This window comes from Cheilinus undulatus, linkage group 5 (genome assembly GCF_018320785.1).
Source record: "Cheilinus undulatus linkage group 5, ASM1832078v1, whole genome shotgun sequence".
Taxonomy (NCBI): domain Eukaryota; kingdom Metazoa; phylum Chordata; class Actinopteri; order Labriformes; family Labridae; genus Cheilinus; species Cheilinus undulatus.
In genome coordinates this window covers 33,895,861-33,916,447 of record NC_054869.1, presented here as the reverse complement: position 1 = coordinate 33,916,447, position 20,587 = coordinate 33,895,861, and the positions used below count along the sequence as shown (strand labels likewise).

At 38.6% G+C, this 20,587-nt stretch overlaps 1 protein-coding gene across 3 annotated transcripts in view; it reads right to left on the bottom strand.

Moving 5' to 3' along the window:
- rasgrf2b (Ras protein-specific guanine nucleotide-releasing factor 2b) overlaps positions 1-20,587 on the bottom strand; it is a 76,329-nt gene that overhangs the window by 33,475 nt on the left and 22,267 nt on the right. For all 3 annotated transcript variants that reach the window (XM_041786682.1, XM_041786684.1, XM_041786683.1), the window contains exons 2-7: positions 18,168-18,274; positions 11,004-11,151; positions 4,174-4,263; positions 3,890-4,026; positions 1,250-1,366; positions 991-1,070 (exon numbers count right to left, since the gene is read on the bottom strand). In XM_041786682.1, the coding sequence (XP_041642616.1) occupies positions 991-1,070; positions 1,250-1,366; positions 3,890-4,026; positions 4,174-4,263; positions 11,004-11,151; positions 18,168-18,274 (679 nt within the window). The remainder of the gene's footprint in view (positions 1-990; positions 1,071-1,249; positions 1,367-3,889; positions 4,027-4,173; positions 4,264-11,003; positions 11,152-18,167; positions 18,275-20,587) is intronic.

Below are 20,587 nucleotides of genomic sequence, written 5' to 3'. Positions count from 1 at the left end.
GTAAAATTAGTTTTCAATTAGCTTGTCAACAATCACAAAATTTGCTGTTAAGGCCATTCCCTAAGATCTTAGTTTGGTCCTTAGCCCAGTTCAGACCAAGATTTCCCATGAAATGAACTGAAACTCACAGCTGCTCACCCGTTATAAAGGCTGCAAAGCTGATCCCTGAAACAAAATCAGCCAACACTTCAACAACCATGAGGGAGGTACTGTGTGCTAGTTTGTTTATTGATCAAACTGCCTCTTTTTGGGGGGTTAAATAAACGTCATTGTGCTGTTAAATGCATGACAACATGGGCTCAAAGACAATAAAGAACAGTTTTAATAAAGGGAAAGTGAAATAGCAACTGAAAACTGAAGGGTATTTCCGTAGTCACTTCTAAGAAATAACTGACTGGATGTTTAGGCTTTGAAAACCACGCATGATACAGCAAAACCAAACATAAAGAAGCAAGACAAAGAAGCCTTCACTTGTCTGAAATAGTTAATGGTTAAAAGCATGAGGCACTGAAAATGGATTTGCTGTAAAACATACTGTTAGTAGAAAATCTACAATCATCGTCAGCCTGGAGCAGAGTATCAGATAAGGATAACGTCTAATCAGTCAATCTGTTTCTTTCTGAATTTGTCACAAGCAATTTGCTGTCGTGCCTTTCAGCAGTCCGTCTCCTAGGTGATGTTATCTGTCGAGGAGGTTTCTGTTTTAGGAGGGCCTATTTGTGGGAGGCCTTCTGCTCTGTGTGGTCATTGTCTGTCAAGACAATGAGGGTGCCTGGTTCAGACTGAGATAGGGATATGAGCGTGTGTGAGAGCGAGTGTGTGTGTGTAAATGGGGCAGGACGACGTCAAAACTGACGTCTGACTGAGACAAAGTGGATGTGGAGGATGACTGAAAATCTGACCTTGATTTCACTGAGTGGCTGCAGAGTGTACAAAAACACTCGTTTTTTCGTTTTTTTCTTTTCCTGGTGAGGTTTGGTAACAGCTTACCCAGCACCAAAGTCGGCCAGTTGGCTATCCTCGCCTTCAAGCCTTGATGGAAGATCTCATGCAGGAACATTATGGTCTCACTGAAAGCACATTGTAAACAACAGACTTAAAACAGAATGATAAAAGACGTTTAATTGTCTCCATTCATCTCTGTTAGTGCATCTAGCTTGATTAACACCTCTGTGATTTACTACAGAACAAAGACTGAAGTAAAAAGCTGCTTAATCACATGCAGGCACATTCACACAGATGTATGCACCTGTTGAGGAAGATGCTGCTGACGTCGTCGTGGCTGATGGGAGGTTTCTTTGAGCTAGCAGCCATCCTCAGAGGTCTGAGGAAACAGTTGACCAGGATGTAGAGCTGGTGGACATACCTTTCACCACACACAGGGACAAACATAAAAACATATGTATGATAATGTCTTTAGCTTAAAGGCCTTTGCACACAAAGTTCCTCATTTTGGGTATGTTTTTAGGGTACATATTCCAACAAAAAAAATCAAACTCTGACCTTGCATACTGAGTCTGATGCATTTACTTTTGTATTCACTGAGGACATTTGTAGCACTTGGAAAAAGGTTTTGTACTATAGAGAGGAAAAGCAGTGAAGATGACTCTGTGGCTCTCATAATCCTTGAAAAGCGCTTGAGCAATCCATCCTGGCAGAGAGGTTCATATGGCACAAACATCATGGTGCTGGGCCAAGTTGAAGAGATAATGAAGTGCAACTTTTCAATTCAATATATGTTATGTGGCTGTGAATACAAATGTTTGCCTTTATCTATAATGTTTCATGGTTATCAAATGATATTGACAAATTGCAGTGTTTAAAAGTAAGGTTTTAGTGAGTGCGGAGAGCGAGTGAGAAGGGGGCTGCAACCACATTTCTGAAAAATCAATTACCCCTTTTGAAATTATTACAACATGTGATCTGTTGGTGCTTCATGTTGACAACAGAGCATATGGTAACAACTTTCCCAATACGGGGTCAGGACACCAATAGCAATCAACTGCAGAGAACAATTTCAACAATATGAGATGCTGCAGCTCAATCTGTGCACATATAGGAGTGTCTCATGCTCTCTTTATCTTTCTCTTGTGCATATGGATTATATAAGGACAGTAACAAGAAAAAAAGTTGGCAAATATACTTGGATGGATGTAAATATACCTGGGTGTCCCATCTGAGTATCATTTGTGTGTGGGAAACACTGCCATGAATTTTCTTTTAATTTCATAATTTGTCTAAAGCATTCAAATTAAACTTGATAAATTTGCCAAAATTATTTGTCTTCTCTTCTCTTTTTACCCACTTCTGTTCAGAAACATTAGTAGTCATCTTCTCTGATCATTTGTTCTTGGGGCTATATTTTCATCTTCTGTAACAGCAAATTGTTTGAAGGAAGTTGTGATGAATGTAATTTCTTTCTTCTTTAGCCAGAAACTCAGAAAAGCAAACAAGACCCAAAGGCTGCAGGACAGATTGAAAATGGAAAGAGTCCCAGGATTAAGCTCCAAATCACTCTTTCTTTAGGCCTTTAATTAAATGTCTTGCTACTCTTTGATAAAGTATTTTCCCACTAGGTAATATTTTTAGTAAAAGACAAGTAAAATGCGAGTAATCTTGTTGGACAAGAAATCATGAGTGATGATATAGGAGAACAACATCACAGGGACTCGGACAGTTAAACAGTGGAACTAGTTGAGTTGGTGAAGTTAAGAACAATCTGTTGTTGATATTTATTATTTACTACAATTTTGTGCTTGTTTATCTGTTGTGTAAAAGCAAAATCACACTTGAGGTTGAAATTTTGAAAAATTTTTGAAGTTGCAATTTAAGCAATATGACTCCAGAGAGTGATGTTGTACAGGATATTGTCACTGCTTTGATAATCTTCAGCACTCAGCCTGCTACCTTATGGCCTGCCTATGACCAAATCACAGTAATGACTATATTCAGAACAACATCAATAAAAAAATGAATAAAATCAAGGTATAAATTAATAAGAACTCTTTTCTTAATCTCGCTCCCCCTGCTACTGCTGAATTTCTGACCATTACGGTCCACTCTTGCCCACCACGGTTGTGTCATATCCCCCCTGCATCACACACAGATTCTGACAATCCATGTTAAATATTCAGAATACAAACATTTAATTAAAGGCAATACTGATGTGTTCACTTATGCATCACCCTGACTAAGTTTCCTCTCCGAGGAAACCTTAAGAAAATAACCACATCCTTGTCACGCATAACAGTGCCACACATCGATTAAAAAAAGCAGTCTCAGACTGATTTAACTCTTGGCTATGGCTTAGTAATAGCAATGTATAATTAATATTTACATATGATTTATTTTAAAGCCATACTGAGGTGAAATCGTTTCCTGATCTCTGAGAGAGTAGACCAATCTACTCTACTTATGCCATACTATTAATGTCCTCATCATTACATACTTAATGAATTAAGGCCAATTTGCATAGAAAGGGGTGTTTTTTCCCAAAATAACTGCATAATGGCTCAGCGTCTCTGCGCATTGGTGCATATCTGTGCTGACTGGCCATTAAGACAACAAGGAGAGTATTAAAACTGTACCTTTTGCCTTATTTAGAAAATTTTAGAGCATGCACTTTATTGTGGAGCTTTAACAAAGTATCTAACATTCTCCTGTTACCTGATTCCTAAAAGGTTGGAAATGTCCAATAAAACCAGAAAACAACAAATGGGGAAAAAAAAACACATTTCTTTCCACAGTCATACTGCTCAACTCTACTTATGATTATTCACAGCAACACACATCATTGAGAGCATCCTTCTTTCTAACCATGACATTTCTACCATGTGTAGCAAAGCTTTACAGTATTTGTTGTCGCTGGAGTCATAGTTTTTTTACATACTCTGTCTCTGCCTCCACCATGTTGAAGACGATCTGGTTTCTCTTCCTCATGCTCTCAGCATGAGGAGAGCAGATGTAGTCCTGAACGATGATCTTCCACTTCCTCCGACAGAGCCAGCCCCGCATGAAGCTCTGCACCTGAGGAGATACAAACAGGAGGCTTAGGCACGGACATGCACATGGGGGATTTGTATATACAAAATGTGCAACATGCACCCTCAGCAGTAACAAAGAAGACAAACTGATAAGGATGTCATTTTAAATTTGGATACAAATAAAAAATACCTTTTTGATCTTTTTGATATCTGGGTCTTCATTTTCATGGTTGACATGGTAAGGCCGCATTCGCTCCTTTGTTTTGTTCAGAGCTACAATCTTAAAGAGAAATTCAGTCACACACAATGACAGAAAAGAATAAGTATGAAAAATTTCACAGATTATGATAAAACTGACATTATATAAAATATGGATGTCTGAGATAAAGCATAAAGCAAACAAATAATCACCACTGCATATTCCTAAAGGGACAACCAGTCATTTGGTTATATACTGCTCAAGTGACAGACATGCAGTGTGTTCTCAGTGAACCATTTGTGAATTTGCATCAGATAGACATCAGACTTCCTCGTCTTTGACAATCTGATACCTTCATTCAAAAGAAAATGACAAGGCTGCTGATATCAGCTGGTGACAGTAAGCAAATTAAGGCTTAGATGTGCCTGATCAACTCTAGAGCAATGTAGAGCACAGAGCTTAAAGCATAATCCTCTCCGGTTGAGTTTTTTTCTGTTTCTTGCAGAATTCAATATATGAAAACTCATCCCAATATTAATTTAAAAAAAAGAAATTAGAATGAAGTTAATAAGTAATGCTTTATCAATAAGCCTGTTATCTAGTAAACACAGACCTTTGTATGATGTCCATCCTACACAATTCTGATGCAGTCAGATGAAACTCAAGCTCTCTCTCAGCTACTTGCAGGTTTATTTCAGTGAGTTGTGACACATCAGCTCACACAAATAAACCGACTTCATTTTTAATTTACTATGCCGACTTATATTATCACACATCCCATATCTCGTTCGTATTCTCCAGGCCAGATAAAAACTCAATAAGTAAAAAAAAAAAACTTGTTGAAGCTCATCACTTCAGCCACTATGAAATAACCTTTTAAAACGGCAAAGTCGACTTTGGTTTTAGACGTGACAAGCCGCTACCCTCAACCAAGTTATTGTTATCTTTCAGGTTTTAAAACACGAAAGGAGATGTCAGAGTGATGGGCTGATGCCAAACTCAAAATGTTATTAAGCTGTGTAAAAAATTCTCATTTCACATTGTAAACCTAATAATAGAAATGATGCCTTCTCCTAAAACAACAGTGATGACTGCTGTCAAATATACAAAGCTTGTAAAAGGTTTTTCTTGGCAACACTACCCACTGTGAGAAAATAAAGCCAGCGTTCTTACTATATTACCTTCAGGTCTCTAGACAACATCAGTTTATCACAGAGAGAGAAACACATGAAAGATGAAACCAAAGCAATTTCCAGCCCCTCACTCTCATCCTCATTTTCTTATTCACCAGCACTATCAAACAAATGGCAGGAGGAGAGGAGCCAGACTGCCAAGTGCTGACAGTTACAGTGGCTAGTTGGTTTAATTATTCATAAACACAGAGCAACACACAAAAACAAACAAACTAGAGTAAGGTTTTAATGAGATGGATCAACAACTGCACACACTGGCTCTCAAAGACTAATCCCTTTTTCATGAGCGGCCTCATTACACAGGCAGATGTTTCCTAATATAAAATGCCTTTGGTTTGCATTTTCATCATTAGCAGGGCTCACTACATCCTGCCAATGAGATACAATCACGGTTTGTAGAGCAGAGAGCGCACTTGTTGCTCCAAGAGAGAATTAAAGCAGCATAAAGGCTAATCTATCAAACAGTGTTTTTTCTTCCTGAATACAGAACCAAGCCACAAAAGCCAAATATTTGAACAAGTGATTATTGAAGTAGATGAGTCAAGACAGAGTTTGAAGCTGCAGAGAGGATGTGAGTCATAGAGATGTAAGCAACTGGATAAACAAATAAACTGCTTATCTTTGGATAAATTGTTGCGCTATCATGAACCTCACTGCGGTAAAACAGATGTGTGTTAAGAATAACTGTGACAAGTAATGTCCACCTATGTGATACAGCAGTAACTAAATCCTCATCATACCTCAAATTAAGAGACGTTTTCAAGCAGAGCTGGACATACAACACAGCAAAGCCATGCATGCTATCAAACATACTAAATGTAGAGAAGAGTGAAAGGAGGGTTTCAAGCTACAACACATTAACCATACTGAGCACCAATAACTCTTTCTGTGAATTCTTCACACAATATGGTGACTAAAAGTATTAGGCTATTGCCTTACTTGTTTCTTTTGTTTGCAGATGCAGCTTCTCTCAACCACCTTGCTTCAAGTCACATTTTATCCTAATTCAAACCACCTGTAGAATTTAGTCAGACTGTAGTGTGTAATTTTTTGTCAAATATCTAGAATTATTTTAGTTTCATCATGTGTAGATAAACAATCAGGATTCCATTTGATAATTTTATTTCCTTCTTTATATCATTTGTTCCTATCCTGATGTCCTTTCCACCCTGGATTGAGTGCCAAAGACCTCTGGGGAAGTCTGGAACTCTAGTTGTTGAAAACCTTTTTCCTTATTCAGTTTGATATCTGGCAGCTTTAGCCAGCCACACTTGTATGTGAGGTTAGAATTAAAGGGAACCTATTTTACCCTTAAAATGCAAGTTTATATTGGTCTCAGAGGTCCCAAAACATGCCTGAGAAGTCTGTTGGTGAAAAAACACTCCAGCATTGGATTTTTGTATTTCTAAAAAACTCTGTTTCAACCCTGCTCAGAAGCTGTCTCTGTGTCTGTGGCTTTCAATGTTACTGGCCAGGCCAGGGGCATGCATTTTTGTTAGAAAAGCCTGAAAAGGGGATTTTTGCATGATATGTCCCCTTTAAGGCAGTCAAAATGTAAGATGTTTCATCATGATCAATCTCAGCATTTCTGTAGTTAATCATAATTAAATGCATCATTTTATTGCATTTGAAAATTTCCCTATTTTGCATTTTAAACAGTTTTTGTGTCATATTTTATTCCTCTACTGTCTTGAACTAGGGGTAACTAACTTCCTGTTTAGATACAGACCTATTTTTATGGTAGATTGAAGATTTGAACTTTAACTCAACCATGGAAACAGGAATTTATTATGGATTGAAAATTATATAAGAAACCATCAAAAAGGTTCAGATGACTTTAACTTATCCACTGAGCTGTCTGTAAATCTTTTAAAGTAAAACAAGACATTGAGGAGCAGTGGTGGACTAATTTTACATTACTGTGGCTGTAGGAAGATGCTGACATTTCTCAACCAGAGTGTATTGAAAAGGAACAATAAAGCATGTGATTAATTGTGATTTAAAAAAGTTCAGTGCACTAATTGTGGACCTTGATTTATCACGATTAACTAGATTAATCTTGGCAGCTGTAGATAAAATCAATCCATCCGTCATCTAGGCTGCTTGTACCGTTCAACATTGGTGGGGAATGAGAAGATGCAAAGTCCCCATCAAACAGGGATTTAAACCAGGAGCCTTCTTGCTGTAAGGTAACAGTGTTTACCGCTGCAACCCTGTGCAGCCTGAGGTTAAAATTAAATCAATTAAGATGTTTATTTTTTAAAGGAGTGTATAATGTTTTTAATGGTGTGTGTCCTGGGAGAGCTTATAGCTTTATTTCCATACAAGGAGGGGCAACTTTAAGGAAAAAGGCTGGGAACTACTGATCTAAATAACTCCGGACAAAAGTATAATGAAGAACTGACATAAAGTTCCAGTGACTGACCCAGTGCGTCACCGTAACCATAGCAGTTTACTGTCACCAGCCTGAGTGGAAACACCAAAAGGGGGAGTGAAATGTTTACTACTGCAGCAAGCTGTGTATACCCTTATCATTATGTATGGAAAAAAAATAGCAATGTCTTGATTCTATACTTATCTACCTCTGCTGTATTGAAACGTATTACCTAAGTGTGAACCTTGGCAACATCACAGCTGCCAGTCACATTTGTGATTGATAAAGTACAAGAGCATGGCACCCATCTAAATGTCCACATACTTTCACCCTTCAACACATCTGTGTCATCAGCTGTCGGTTAATAGATTTTATCACATCACTGCTGTCCATTTAAAATTGACAGTTCAAAGCAAGAATCAGTTATCATCCACATGAAAAATGTAGGAGTTACACATAAATCCAGAAGAACAACATCCTTGATTAGCACAATTTGTATCCACAAATAAAATGCAAACCAATTTTTGAGAGGTTGACAAAAGTTTCTTTCAGTGTTTTGAATTAGAGGAAATAAACTTTAAAGGTGTAAAGGGATATAATACAACTGTGTTTTTTTCATCTACAGTTACAGAACAACTTAGGGTTAATTTGCTAATTCATCAATTCACCACAATAAGTCAAAGTTGATAAAAGTAACATTTCATTGTTTCACTCATGCTTTCTTTCTCTGCCATCGATCTAATTATCATGAACCAATAATTACCTGCTGTTTGTGTGTGTAAGACAGAGCTGTAATTAGCTCTGATTAACGATGTTATAGAGGTTATTCTTCTTCACTGACAGAGTATGCACGTCTGATTTATAGTGCTGTGACAGCGGGACAGAAACATGCTACGTTCGATAAGCGTAATGGTTTGGCAGCTGTTTGTAAAGATGTTGATGGGTTGTCTGTATTGAATGGTGGGCTTCACCTCCTACGCCCAAGGGTGAGTGAGTATTGTTCACACCCACTCCTCTGCTGCCATGAACACAGCAGGGGGGACACACACTGCACACTCAGGAGGACGTGGGTATATACAATATACTATACAGGAATATGTGGGGGATTTTTTTGGATCACTCTTCAAATGATTCATGGCAGCGTGTGAGAGCGATCGCAGCGATGTGTGGGCGTGCTGGTGAGTGGGTGGGTGGGCAAGCAAGTGACTGAATGGCTAATGTTAAAATTTTATATGCAAACTGTGAAAAAGCAACAAAAAATGAACATGCATATGGGTCAAATTACCCTGAGTGATGATTATTAAGCTAAAAACATAATGAATCAATAAACACACAATCATGTATCAGGAAAGAATAAGGGAAGGGATAATAAATGAAGGGAAGGGAAGAGGGATAACTTTAAACAATGGCTGACTCATAATGATATGTATAGTATCAGGTAAGCTCAGTAAAAATAGCAAGAAATTTACTGATTAAACTGGTCTCAAAGAGTAGTTTATTAAAGGATCCTTTCTTAGCATTGTCAGCCCAAAGCTGGGTAACCTCAAAGCTTTGGCCACTTAAGTTTCTGAGTGTTAAACACAGGAAAGGTCAGTGATGTACCTGTCTGATCTCGACTCATCTCAAGTACCTCTTTAAGTATTTGTTAAACCCTTGCAACACATGTGAATATTTGATTAGCAAATGATAGAGTCGCCCGATAACACTCATCAGGCTCAGACTGCCAAGTTAAGTATGTCCCAAGGAAATCCTCCCCAATACAGTTGGTTAAACACAGAGGGGATGTAAGAATAAAGAAAGCAGAAAAGGTGAGCGGACTCAGAGAGAAACTTTGTTTCCTCTAGTAGTCCTTAAGGCTCTGCTTAAATATCCTTCTCAGCATGTTTCTGCGTTTACAACATCCCCTGTCTGGAGCTACAAAACCTCTTCACAGTTTTGGGCACCTCAATTATGAACTGGTGAGGGAGAAAAGCTGTTAAAAAGGGACAACCCCAGCCTGGTGTTCTTGCAAATTTTGGGCTCACCTGTAAAAATATTGCTATATGGTTGTTATAATGGTTGTTTTTTTGTTTGTTTGTTTGTTTGTTTGTTTTTGTGTGGCTTTTTTTTTTTTATCACACTGGACTACAGCACCTGTTAAACCTTCATTTTATTTTTAATGTGACAAATGCACACAGTACAGCTCTCAACCTTTCATATTCTGTAGTATGATCTGCTATAGCATTGGACACCTTCACATACCTTCAGTACTAAACCAAATAGAAATCATCTTTATTTACAAAGGCTACTTTATTTTATCTGATAAACATCAATGTACTTGACAATTTTTGGTCTCCCCTCTTTAAAACTAGCCATGTTAATCAGACATCATGGGACAGCAATAAAACAAAATCTGCTGTCATTAGATGCCTTATCTCCTTAGATATTATTTCACCACATTGTTGATCAGTTAAACTTTAAGGTCTAATTTTCCTTTCAGGTAAGAGGAAGGAGAAAAGAGTGGGGTTTAGCTAATAATCATCCCTGACGGATTGCTTGTGGTATCTACTACTTTCTATAAAAAATATTCCAACAGCTGAGGATCTGTACTGGTCGTGATGAACATAAACAAGATGCCATCATTGAAAAGAGGGCCCTTTCAGCTGAAATAAAGCTGTTTACTGCATACCCCTACTGCCTACTTCTCAGATGAAAAAGTATTAAAAGTACTCTTATACACCAGATCTAATGCTAGCTGCTTTCATTGGCACTCCAAAAAATTATCATATTTCATTGACTTGTCATTTGAAGTTATCAAATTTTATATTCCATATGAAATCATCCTGGCTAGTAGAGGAGTTGTGCAACACTATTTCTTGCTTGTGAGAACTGTGAGCACATTTTATTAAAACAGCAGAGTTTCTTTCAAAATCATACTTGTAAACACCTCTAGAGGAAACATCTTTTACAGAAAAAAAGCTTTCAACAATGTTACTTCCTTTTCCATTTCATTGTGCAACCTCTTCTCTGCTGTTACCAGTGTTGCACACATTTTCCAGCTTTGTCTTATACCGCCTTCTTTTTATGCGCATGCATTGTTCCCTGTGGATATGCAATTTAAAGCCCTCACAAAAGAGGCCATTACTGAAGGCAGAAACATTAAATGGCTGTTGTTGAGTTTGAGATGGCAATAAAGAAAAATAGATTTTAAATGATGGAAATGTTGCACGCTTGTAGTGTTTGTTTGTGTGTGTGTGTGTACATATATGCTGTACCTCTGCTTTAAGCCTCTCAATTTCAGTGTCCTGATCTTCCAGCTGGGTGCGCAGCTGATTGGCCGCCACCTTCTCAGTTTCCACGATCTGCACGAGGTGGATGTATTTCTGCATCAACACCTCTCGTTCAATGATGATGTCAGAGTAACTGAAAATAGAGACAAGTCCACAAATACATGGAGATATCTGTTAGACGATGAGTACACATCATAAACATGTCTGAGTGGCAGCTGAATAGCAGACTCAGTATGAGTATATCTTGGGCCTTGTTCCAAATGTGTTTGATGTCAGTGAATGAGAAAAAAAAACAAAAACACAGATTTGTGAATGAATTTTTTATGGATGTTTCAGACTATACCCCCTGCATGAAATGTCAGCGATGCAAACCTCTCACTGGTCGTCATTTATTAAATGTGCATACACCAGAAATTTAGGTTTACACTTGTGTCCACACACAGATCGGTATTTATCAATCTGGTTGTGAGCAAAGGACACTGTCAAATCCCACACCAGGTCTGAGTTTGTGTACGCATGTTTCCATCTCAGTGTTGACTTACTTTGCAGAATGGATCTGGAGGTGAGAGGTTATACATGACCTTTAAAATGTATTAAACAACATGAAACCAAAGCTTTGGCAATCCCTGTGAGCAACCATCATCATCATATTCATCATCATCTTTATTAGCAGACATAGAAGTGCATAAAAAACAACAAATACATAAACAATACAGCAATATTGCTTTTGAAATGACACTGAGCAATGCAGACTCCCAGCTGATTTCCTCATTGTTTTTTATACTTGATAAATGGACGTTTATCAATTTATTTTAAAAAAAGGTGATTACTTAAGTCCTGTTGTACACCATAACATCACAATACCAGTAGATTTAACCAGAAAAAAACTTGCAGTGATTTGGGGGAAAAAACAGAGGAAACACAAAAGGAAATGAATTAAATATTCAGTTTTTAAAACAGAATTACATTTCATCGCTGTGACAGAGTTAAGAGTTTAACAGGAAGAAGAGTAATTTACTCCAGACTATTTAAAGGGATAAATCAGGAGTGTGTGTTGAAGAGCTTTTCATAAACAAACACAAAAATAAATTTACATTTGAACAAAATCAATCAGCGTGTGCGTAATTACACACAGACACAAGGCTGAAGGCTGTTAAGAGACCAGAGATCATCCAGCGCTCTAAAATGTAAGAACGACATTGATATTTTTGGCTGGAAAGCTATTCAGATTAGACATGTCTTCATTTGTTTTATGGTCTGTTGGACATTTCAGGCTTTCTTTAATCTCATTTTAAGTCTCATAAACAGTCAGAAGAGAGCAGTTTCTCTCCACCGTAAACGGCATATCACTGACACATACACTTAGCCTACATTATAAAAAATAGCTGTGAGCTCTAAGGATCAATAATAATAATACATGACTCTCCTCTCAGTCTGGAACAGTTTCAGGCTGGCCTCGTTCTGTTTGCGTTTCTCTTAAGAACATACACACTTTTAAGTCCACGTCTTAAAAACGGACCACATGTTTTTAAACCCAAACATAAGGAATACTGATTATATTATAATCTCAACCTAAAGAATTAGGACATCATTTTCAAGTTATCTATCACAGATGTACAAGTTAAATATTCTGATATCAGCTGGACTTTGTTCGCTACAACGCTGTCAAACACAGCAATGATTTCCTCACCAGGTATTTTGGATTCACCATAATGCCACTTTTCAGGCTTAAAAACAGCAAATGTTTAATTTTCCAATCCGAAGACTGAAACCATGATAACGGGAGCAGGTATTTTCGCTGTATTAAGTATCTCTGTCGTAAACTCTGCGGGGCGAGGTCAGCTAAACTGTGAATATTGAAGGCTGTTATTTAAATGAGAATTGTACGCTTATATTTGCCAGATACGCTCGTTTCATAAATCACACGTGGGCCTGGTCATAACATGATTTCTACATTGAAATCTGCATTAGTTCCTACGCAAGTTTGATAAATGAGGGCCACACTGAATAACAGGCTCCTTGATGAGCTTTTTGGTTATTTCACAAGATAATCCTGGGTCTGTATTTTCACACATAAATTCATATTTATCAGGGCTGATGAAAGGCCATCCTCCTGGGTTAGACAACATTTGAATCACAGTCTCCTGGAGGTAGTTTGTTAGCACATGTCAGTAAAAGGTACCTCCACAATCCTGATCACTGAGATTACAGCACTTTTCATAAGTAAAAAACACGTACACAAATGTGAAGATTTATTATCTGAACATTCTGCTGAACAAGTATAACTTTTCAATTTTATAGAAAAATATCTCCGATTTTTTAAGAGGGCTTTTAGAAACACTTTGGCTTTAAAAAACAAATCAGCATTACTTATTCAAGGATGTACTAAGGATTGTGTTATGTTTAATGTTATTTTCCCCTTTAGAGCTAGAAATTTTGGCCAGTATAAGGAGGGAAAAGTGCATGTATTAATATTAAGTTTAATGTGGCTTGGTTTCTGTTCAACCCAAAGAGCCGTGACAGTGTGACAGCAAGCTAGATTTAAAAATACAGGACCATAAAACTGCAGCAGCTGCCATCATTAATACTATTATTCACACTACTGAGCTATTGTCAAATGTCAAAATGTCTTTTGTGGGAAAAAGTCCTCTTAACCTTAATGGTCCTGAACACCTTCAGGGGTGTTTTTCACCTATTCTGGCTAATTAGACCTTTGCTCAGGCTGAAATTTGACTACCCTCGGAATAACCCTACATGAGACAACATTGAAGGTTTAGCTTTCTAGTTCTGCGGGGTCCAGCAGAGCTGGTAAGGGTTTATTTAGGAAGAGATGACCCTGTGTGCTTGTGGCATGGCATCTGCCTGTCATGGAGAAGGATACTTCTTCTGTTGCTCTCCCTTAATGAGCTTTGCATTACTTTGCTGTCATGTTTTGGGGTGTTATAGTTAAAATCTCCAACAGAGAATAACTGGATAGATTCTGTGACTGATTTTAATAGATGGAGAGAATGAGTTTTGCAGGAAACCTAAGTACAGGAATGATTTTGTAATACTGGGGTGAATGGATTGTGTTTATAACCTTGAAGGATGATAACTGAACCACAATCATATGTACTGACATTACACAATAACATCTTATGGATCAGTGGTTTTCAAAAGTTTTGCCCAAGGCACACCTAAGATCAAGCCAAATCTCAAGGCACACCATGTTCATATCCATGCAAAAAAGCTGCTTTAACATGTGTTACAGTATTGTTGGTTGATGTATAGTTGGAGTAGTAATAAAGTGTGATTGTACAATTTCCCATGGCACACCTAGACTTGCCTCCAGGCACACCATTTGATAATGATCAGTATAGATGATCTTTGTTGAATCCTCTGACAAAGAATGTGGCTTGCTACATCAGTAACTGATGTGTAACTGTTGTAACAAATCAAATGAAATCAAATAAAATTAACAGTAGAGAACCATTATAGCTGACTGCTGATTCGGGTGTTTTTTTAATGGTCAGAGGAGAACAACTGTTGGATTAACTTATGGTTAAACACAAAATAAAATGTTGGAAGAGTAGGAGTCTTTGATCATGTGTTAAACATCAGCAGTGTGCTGTTTTTAAGAAAGACTCATGTAACATCCAGTTAAATGACTTCTTTGGCTTGCAAAGAAGTTATGTAAATGTTGGTATTAAAATAAGCATTCCGCTGAATTAATATTTTAAACATCAGAATCAATACCTGACAGTGACCTGCAGAGGTGGGCAGGGTGACTCACTGGCTGTTGGTCCATACTTCAACCATCACCTCAGGCTGAGAGCTCAACTGCCCAAGCAAGCAGGAGCACAAACTCCACATGGAAAGAAAGGTGGTACTAAAAGAGCTACATGACTGCACATTTTGAATTCGCAATGAAAAACATAATGGCAGAAGGAAAGTTTAAACTAAAGACGCAGTAATCAGTTATTTTGGAATCAAGTACTCTATCAATTCTTCTGTTGATTAATCGAGTACTTTTTTCTACAGCTAGAGTACCACACAAATGAGAAAAGATGATGCATCCCTTAAATTAACTATTTGTATGTTAAAACTGGTATCAACAGATTCTCTAGAAAATATGATTCACAAATTGCAATACGGCTCTGATTGCAATTTATATTCATTAAAATCAAAAGGGACGAAAGTTAAATAATCAAGTAAAATTATGCCATAATTTGGGTTTCAGGATCCTCTCCCAGGAAATTTTGAGTACCAACACTTTATTTCTCTGATTGTAGTTTATTTTTATTTTCCAATTTTCCATTAAAGTAAAAGGACACTTAATCATTTTAATACTATCTACTACTACTTCATGCATGAGTGTAATATATCAGATCCTTGTAAGAAATAAATCTCCATCATTCACACAACGGTCTCATGATGCCTGAAAGATGGACTTTTACATAACAGGAATGGGATCTTCAAAGGGTGTTCACTTTTAATTTTTGCAGCTACACTTTTGGTTTGTGAGTTGTGGATAAAGCTGCTTCCGTGACCTGTTGACTCCTGACTGTATGATGATGACTCTTATCTATTTGCTCTCTCTATCTCAGTCATTGTTTATTGCAATAACAAGCTGGGAGCTTTTGAAAATACAGACATGAGGGCGCTTATTTTTAAATAAATCCTCACCAAATGTATAATATTTGTATGCGGAAGAGAGAGAGAGAGAGAGAGAGAGAGAGAGAGAGAGAGAAAAGGGGACTTGAATCAGGAAGCCAGTTTTTTGCTCTCTAAAGCCATTGGGTCCATCAGAGAAGTTTATGAAATCCCCTAAAGTCAGCAGACACAAACTGACCGCTGTCTCACAGGCAGCGCATAAACTCAGATATCGGCAAAGTTTCTTCCATACAATCTCTTTACTCTCTTTGGAAAACTTTTTATTTAAACAGCACAATGTCCAAGCTTACACCATGGGCATTTAAGGATACATGACAGATTTAAGAAAAGCCCCGAGGCTAATTTGATCAGTGTGGATGCAAGTGCACTGTACTCAAACTCAGGCATTAAACATGATGGAGACCAGCTCTAAAAGTGAGCTTTGGCACAGTACACAGGAGATGTGAACGCAGCCATGTACAAGTATAGGGTACTCATCGGCAATACAGTTGTAATGGCAATTTTTAATGTCTCCTGTCTAGGGGTGTGACAAGATCTCGTCCCACACGATTTTACAAGATCAAAACTCCATGAGATTTCTTGTCGAGGTGAAAACTATCTCGCAAGATCAATATTGTGCAGACACCAGGAGCAGCAGCTCTCCTGATGGAAAACAACACCAAACTGTAAACTATAAAACATCACAAAGATGCCCTGGACACTTTAGAATTGTTGGTTTGATAGCTAATGAAGTAACAGAGCTGATCTGTGGTCCATTCAGATCACTGCTCCAACCCCCACCCCCTCCTCTGCGTGTGCTACTTGGGGCCGCACATGATCCACAAATGCATCATCATAACGGTGCGAAATGATTTAATGCTGCTACTGGAAATCTGTGCAGTCCCCGTGAGGAGAATACAGCATTTATTTAGTTTGTGTACGCACGCAAACTCACTCATAGTGCCGGTATCTGTAACTTTCTAACTTTGATTCAATCGCTGCTTCGTCACGTCTCCTTTTCACCTCACCATCGGTCAGTCACACATCCATCAGCTGTTGGCTGTGCCGTTGTATACTGCAGCTGTAAACGCCTTTTTGAGTGCCAGAGTCCACTGTTAGCTCTAAAAACTGAAGTTCTAGCCCCAGTTAAACACGCCCTGTTTGTTGTCTGACAGCAGACAGAGCAGAGACACACTCACTCACCAACACACACACATTAATATACACACTTATCTTTGTGTTGTGTCTAACACTGACAAAGCTCTTATCAGAAAGAAAGGCCACAAAATGACAAAATAATCTATTTCTGTAAATTACTGTAAAAAAGCAAACATCTTAACAGAAAGACGTATTTTGAGTGTTTTAAATCTGGATCAACTTAAAGAGGATGAGAAATAGTTTAATTTTACTGATGCAGCTCTTTATGTTTCAGTCTGTTTTAAACAGTTTTTAGAGTACTCTCAAAATAATCTAAATGTTTTTATTGTTATTATTGTAATTGTATGAGTGCATAGTGTAGTAAATTAAAGATGTGGTAGACTATTTAAATGAAAGGTTTGATTTGAAGAGCATTAAAATGTACAGTTAGACAGGACAAACTATGTAAGCATTGATATCATATTTGGTACAAGATGAGTTAGTTAAAAGATTACTGAATAGACCTGAATGTTTTGCAATTATGACTTTCAGTCATTTAAAGGACATATTTTCCACTTGTGGTTATTCCTCAATTCTAAAAAAAAAGTGTAAAATCTCATCTTGTCTCATGAGATAAGAGTCTCGTCACACCCCTATTCCTGTCTCTTCAAAAACATTGGATCCACAGAGCACAGACCCATTTCACTGTCTGGGCTGCTTGGCAGATGTGAATGTAGGAAAAGGGTTGTTGTTGGCATCAAACTTAACAAAACACCTATAGTTGCCTGCTGGATGGACTCCGTTGTCTACACAGAGCGAATGTCATCCTGAGTGGCTGCCATGGTTGATTCTTCTTCCCTCTTCTTCTATATGGATTTGTAAACCAATTCTACTCATATTGCACCTATTTTATTGGGCAGAATACATGTGCAAGTGTGCTCAGGCATGTAACAATGTTATTAATATGAGAGCAGACCGACAAGGGAACAGAGAGGGGGAGCAATCATGCCTGAGCATGGTAAGAAGCAATCAAGCCTATTGAGAAAACACCCTAAAAGAGGCACTTTTTAAGATTTGCTGTTGGGATTTTATGCCTTGATTAAGACAGGAGAGTGGATAGAGTTGGTAACTGGAGAGAGTAAGAAGGTTGGGAATGACATGCAAGAAAGGAACCTCAGGCCGGATTTGGGCAAGAGCCTCTGAATGTGGAGCGGGGCCAACATAAGCAATTGCTTATTTTTAATAGCCTTTTGCAAAAGGCTATTAAAAATTCATAAACAATGAATTCTGAACTCACATCACTGTAAATGCTAGGTGTCATATTTCCTGCTTCACAAACTGAAAAGGGAAATTGTGCTTCGGACGATGCTATATGCATACCTCGCCTGCTGGATGGCCTCCACCCATTCATCACACTCGCTCTCCTCATCCGTCCGCAGCTCCAGAGGCTTCTGTCCATCGTGGCCAAACACGATGAGGAAATAGTGCTAAAAGAGAGAAATATCAAGAGAAAGAAAGAGGATTATAACTGTGACCCTGAGTGTAAACACATCAACAACACCTCTCAGCTGTGCCAAAAGTGGAAGACGTTATTATTGCTCCCTTTAAGATCCAACAAACAGTTAATCAAACATATGGCCCAGACATATGGAAACACTGCTTTCAACTACAGTCGCTTTTCACACTCTTTTCTTGCCCAGTTTTATCCTATATAAAGTTCTGCAGACTTCACACAAAGCAGACAGGGACACAGAGAGAAAGAGGGATAAAACTCAAGGGTGGGTGGCTTGACACACATGACAGAGTTATTTGCTCACTGCAATAAAACATAAAGTCTGGTCTGTGCCTCTCTGCTCCACAAGCCCATTATCATCACCATCAATTAGCCTGCTCCCTCTTTCGATCTCGTTTCCTGTCCGTCTCTCTTTTTATTCTGATGAAGTTCCCTGAGTATCTGCCTTCCAAATACTTCCCCACGCATGCAAACACATGCAAGCACGCAGACACACACCTACATTCACACACACAAACCCAGCATTATGTGAAGTGATAGAGGCTTTTATTCAAATGGTCATGTCCTGGGGCACTGGGTTACCAGAAGAGCTGCTATTCTTAGTCAGGAGAAGACTGAGCACTGCATGGACTTTTCTCTCTCCTCTCCTCATCATCCAACCATTTCTTTTTTCCTCCTCCTCTTCTCTTTTTACACTTCACCTACCATCCAACTCCGCCTCCTCTGCCCCGCTCAACCAGCACCCTCACTCCTCTTGTTGTTGAAAACCCACTCCTCCTCCCCCTCCATCCCTTCATACTCTTCATCTCTTTGTGTCTCTCTCAGTAAGGACTCAGTGAACCAAACTGAGTCCAAAGGAGAGACGTTTGCCCCCGCAGGAGGATGGATGGGCCACAGCCCCTGCAGCGTGGATGGGTACGGTACAAAGTCACCAGGGTTATTGGAACACACATACACCTACAGACCCTCCTCCACTTCCATCCTCATCCTCCTATCCCGCATTTTATGTATCTGTCGTTACGATTCACTGGCTGCCTGGATTTTATTACATCAACAATAATCTGCGGTCTAACAGCCTCTGACAGGGAGAAAGAGAGATAGGGGAGGGCGGAGAGAGGGAGAGGTTACATAATATTTCTTAACTGAGTACATGTTTCTAAACTGTGTCAGCACCTAACAAGATAACATTTCCATGGCAACGCAACATCTTACACTTCCAACGCAATTTCACTTCCATTTTCTGCTGTGACTCTTTTTCTTTAATGCTTTTTATTCATCCATCCGGCAATTTTAGACATGAATGAAGCATTAAGAAGGAAATGGAATCATTTTGGTAATGCTGACTTTTTAGATCTTGATGGATAACCTAAACCATCTTTTATGCACTTTTGAGTAAACACGGTATATTGACAGAGTGAGGAGTTACAGATTTTAATATGCACATTGAAAAAAAACATGTCAGGACTCACAAACCAGTTTTATGCCTTCTAAAGCCTTGAATACAAAATAGAGATTTCACACCATGTCAGTACTGATTCACATGGTTGTTTTGACACAGATGTTCGTGCTATTTTCACAATAATGATAAAGAAAGTGATGAAATAAGAGTGTCCTACATTAAAATGGACAACACTCAGGATTTCAGGGAGTACCTCTTATGAGGCAGAGTGAACCATGTCAGTAAGTCTATATTGTGATTCATACAACAGATTCTTGATATGTTAGCAATACTGATATGGATGGATGCCCTAATTATGGCAAAAAATCACAACTAGAAAAACACTCGGAAAGCGCAGACCTCCGCCATTAGCCCTATCTCCCAATAGTGGAGAATTTTTTAACATATTCCTGGATCTGTCCCCATGTGCTCCTCACCATGACATTTGCCGATTACTCCCTCCCCAGTGGGGTGGAAACACAGCGAGGTAAAGCATTGGCTTCACAACAGATGGACTGTCATGGTGGAGGCATTGCCTGCCGGTGCCAACAGATGCACTGACAGTCTCACCCATGGTCTCACTGGAAGACAGGAAGTCATGGCAGAGGGTGAATATTCTTCTATTCCTCCCAGCATTGTGAGTATTCTTGCTACAATTGGCTGTCTGTCCCTCTGTTATGCTCTGACTCGTCTCCTCAACCAGGCGTGCATCTTTCAAAGTCTATAAACTCCAAAACTTTGAATAGAAACACACCCAAAATGCTGCTGGGATTGAAGTTACTCATGTCCGCCATCTCCTGGTGTAAAGTGGTAACAGTGCAGACCTCCACCATTAGCCCTATCTCCCAA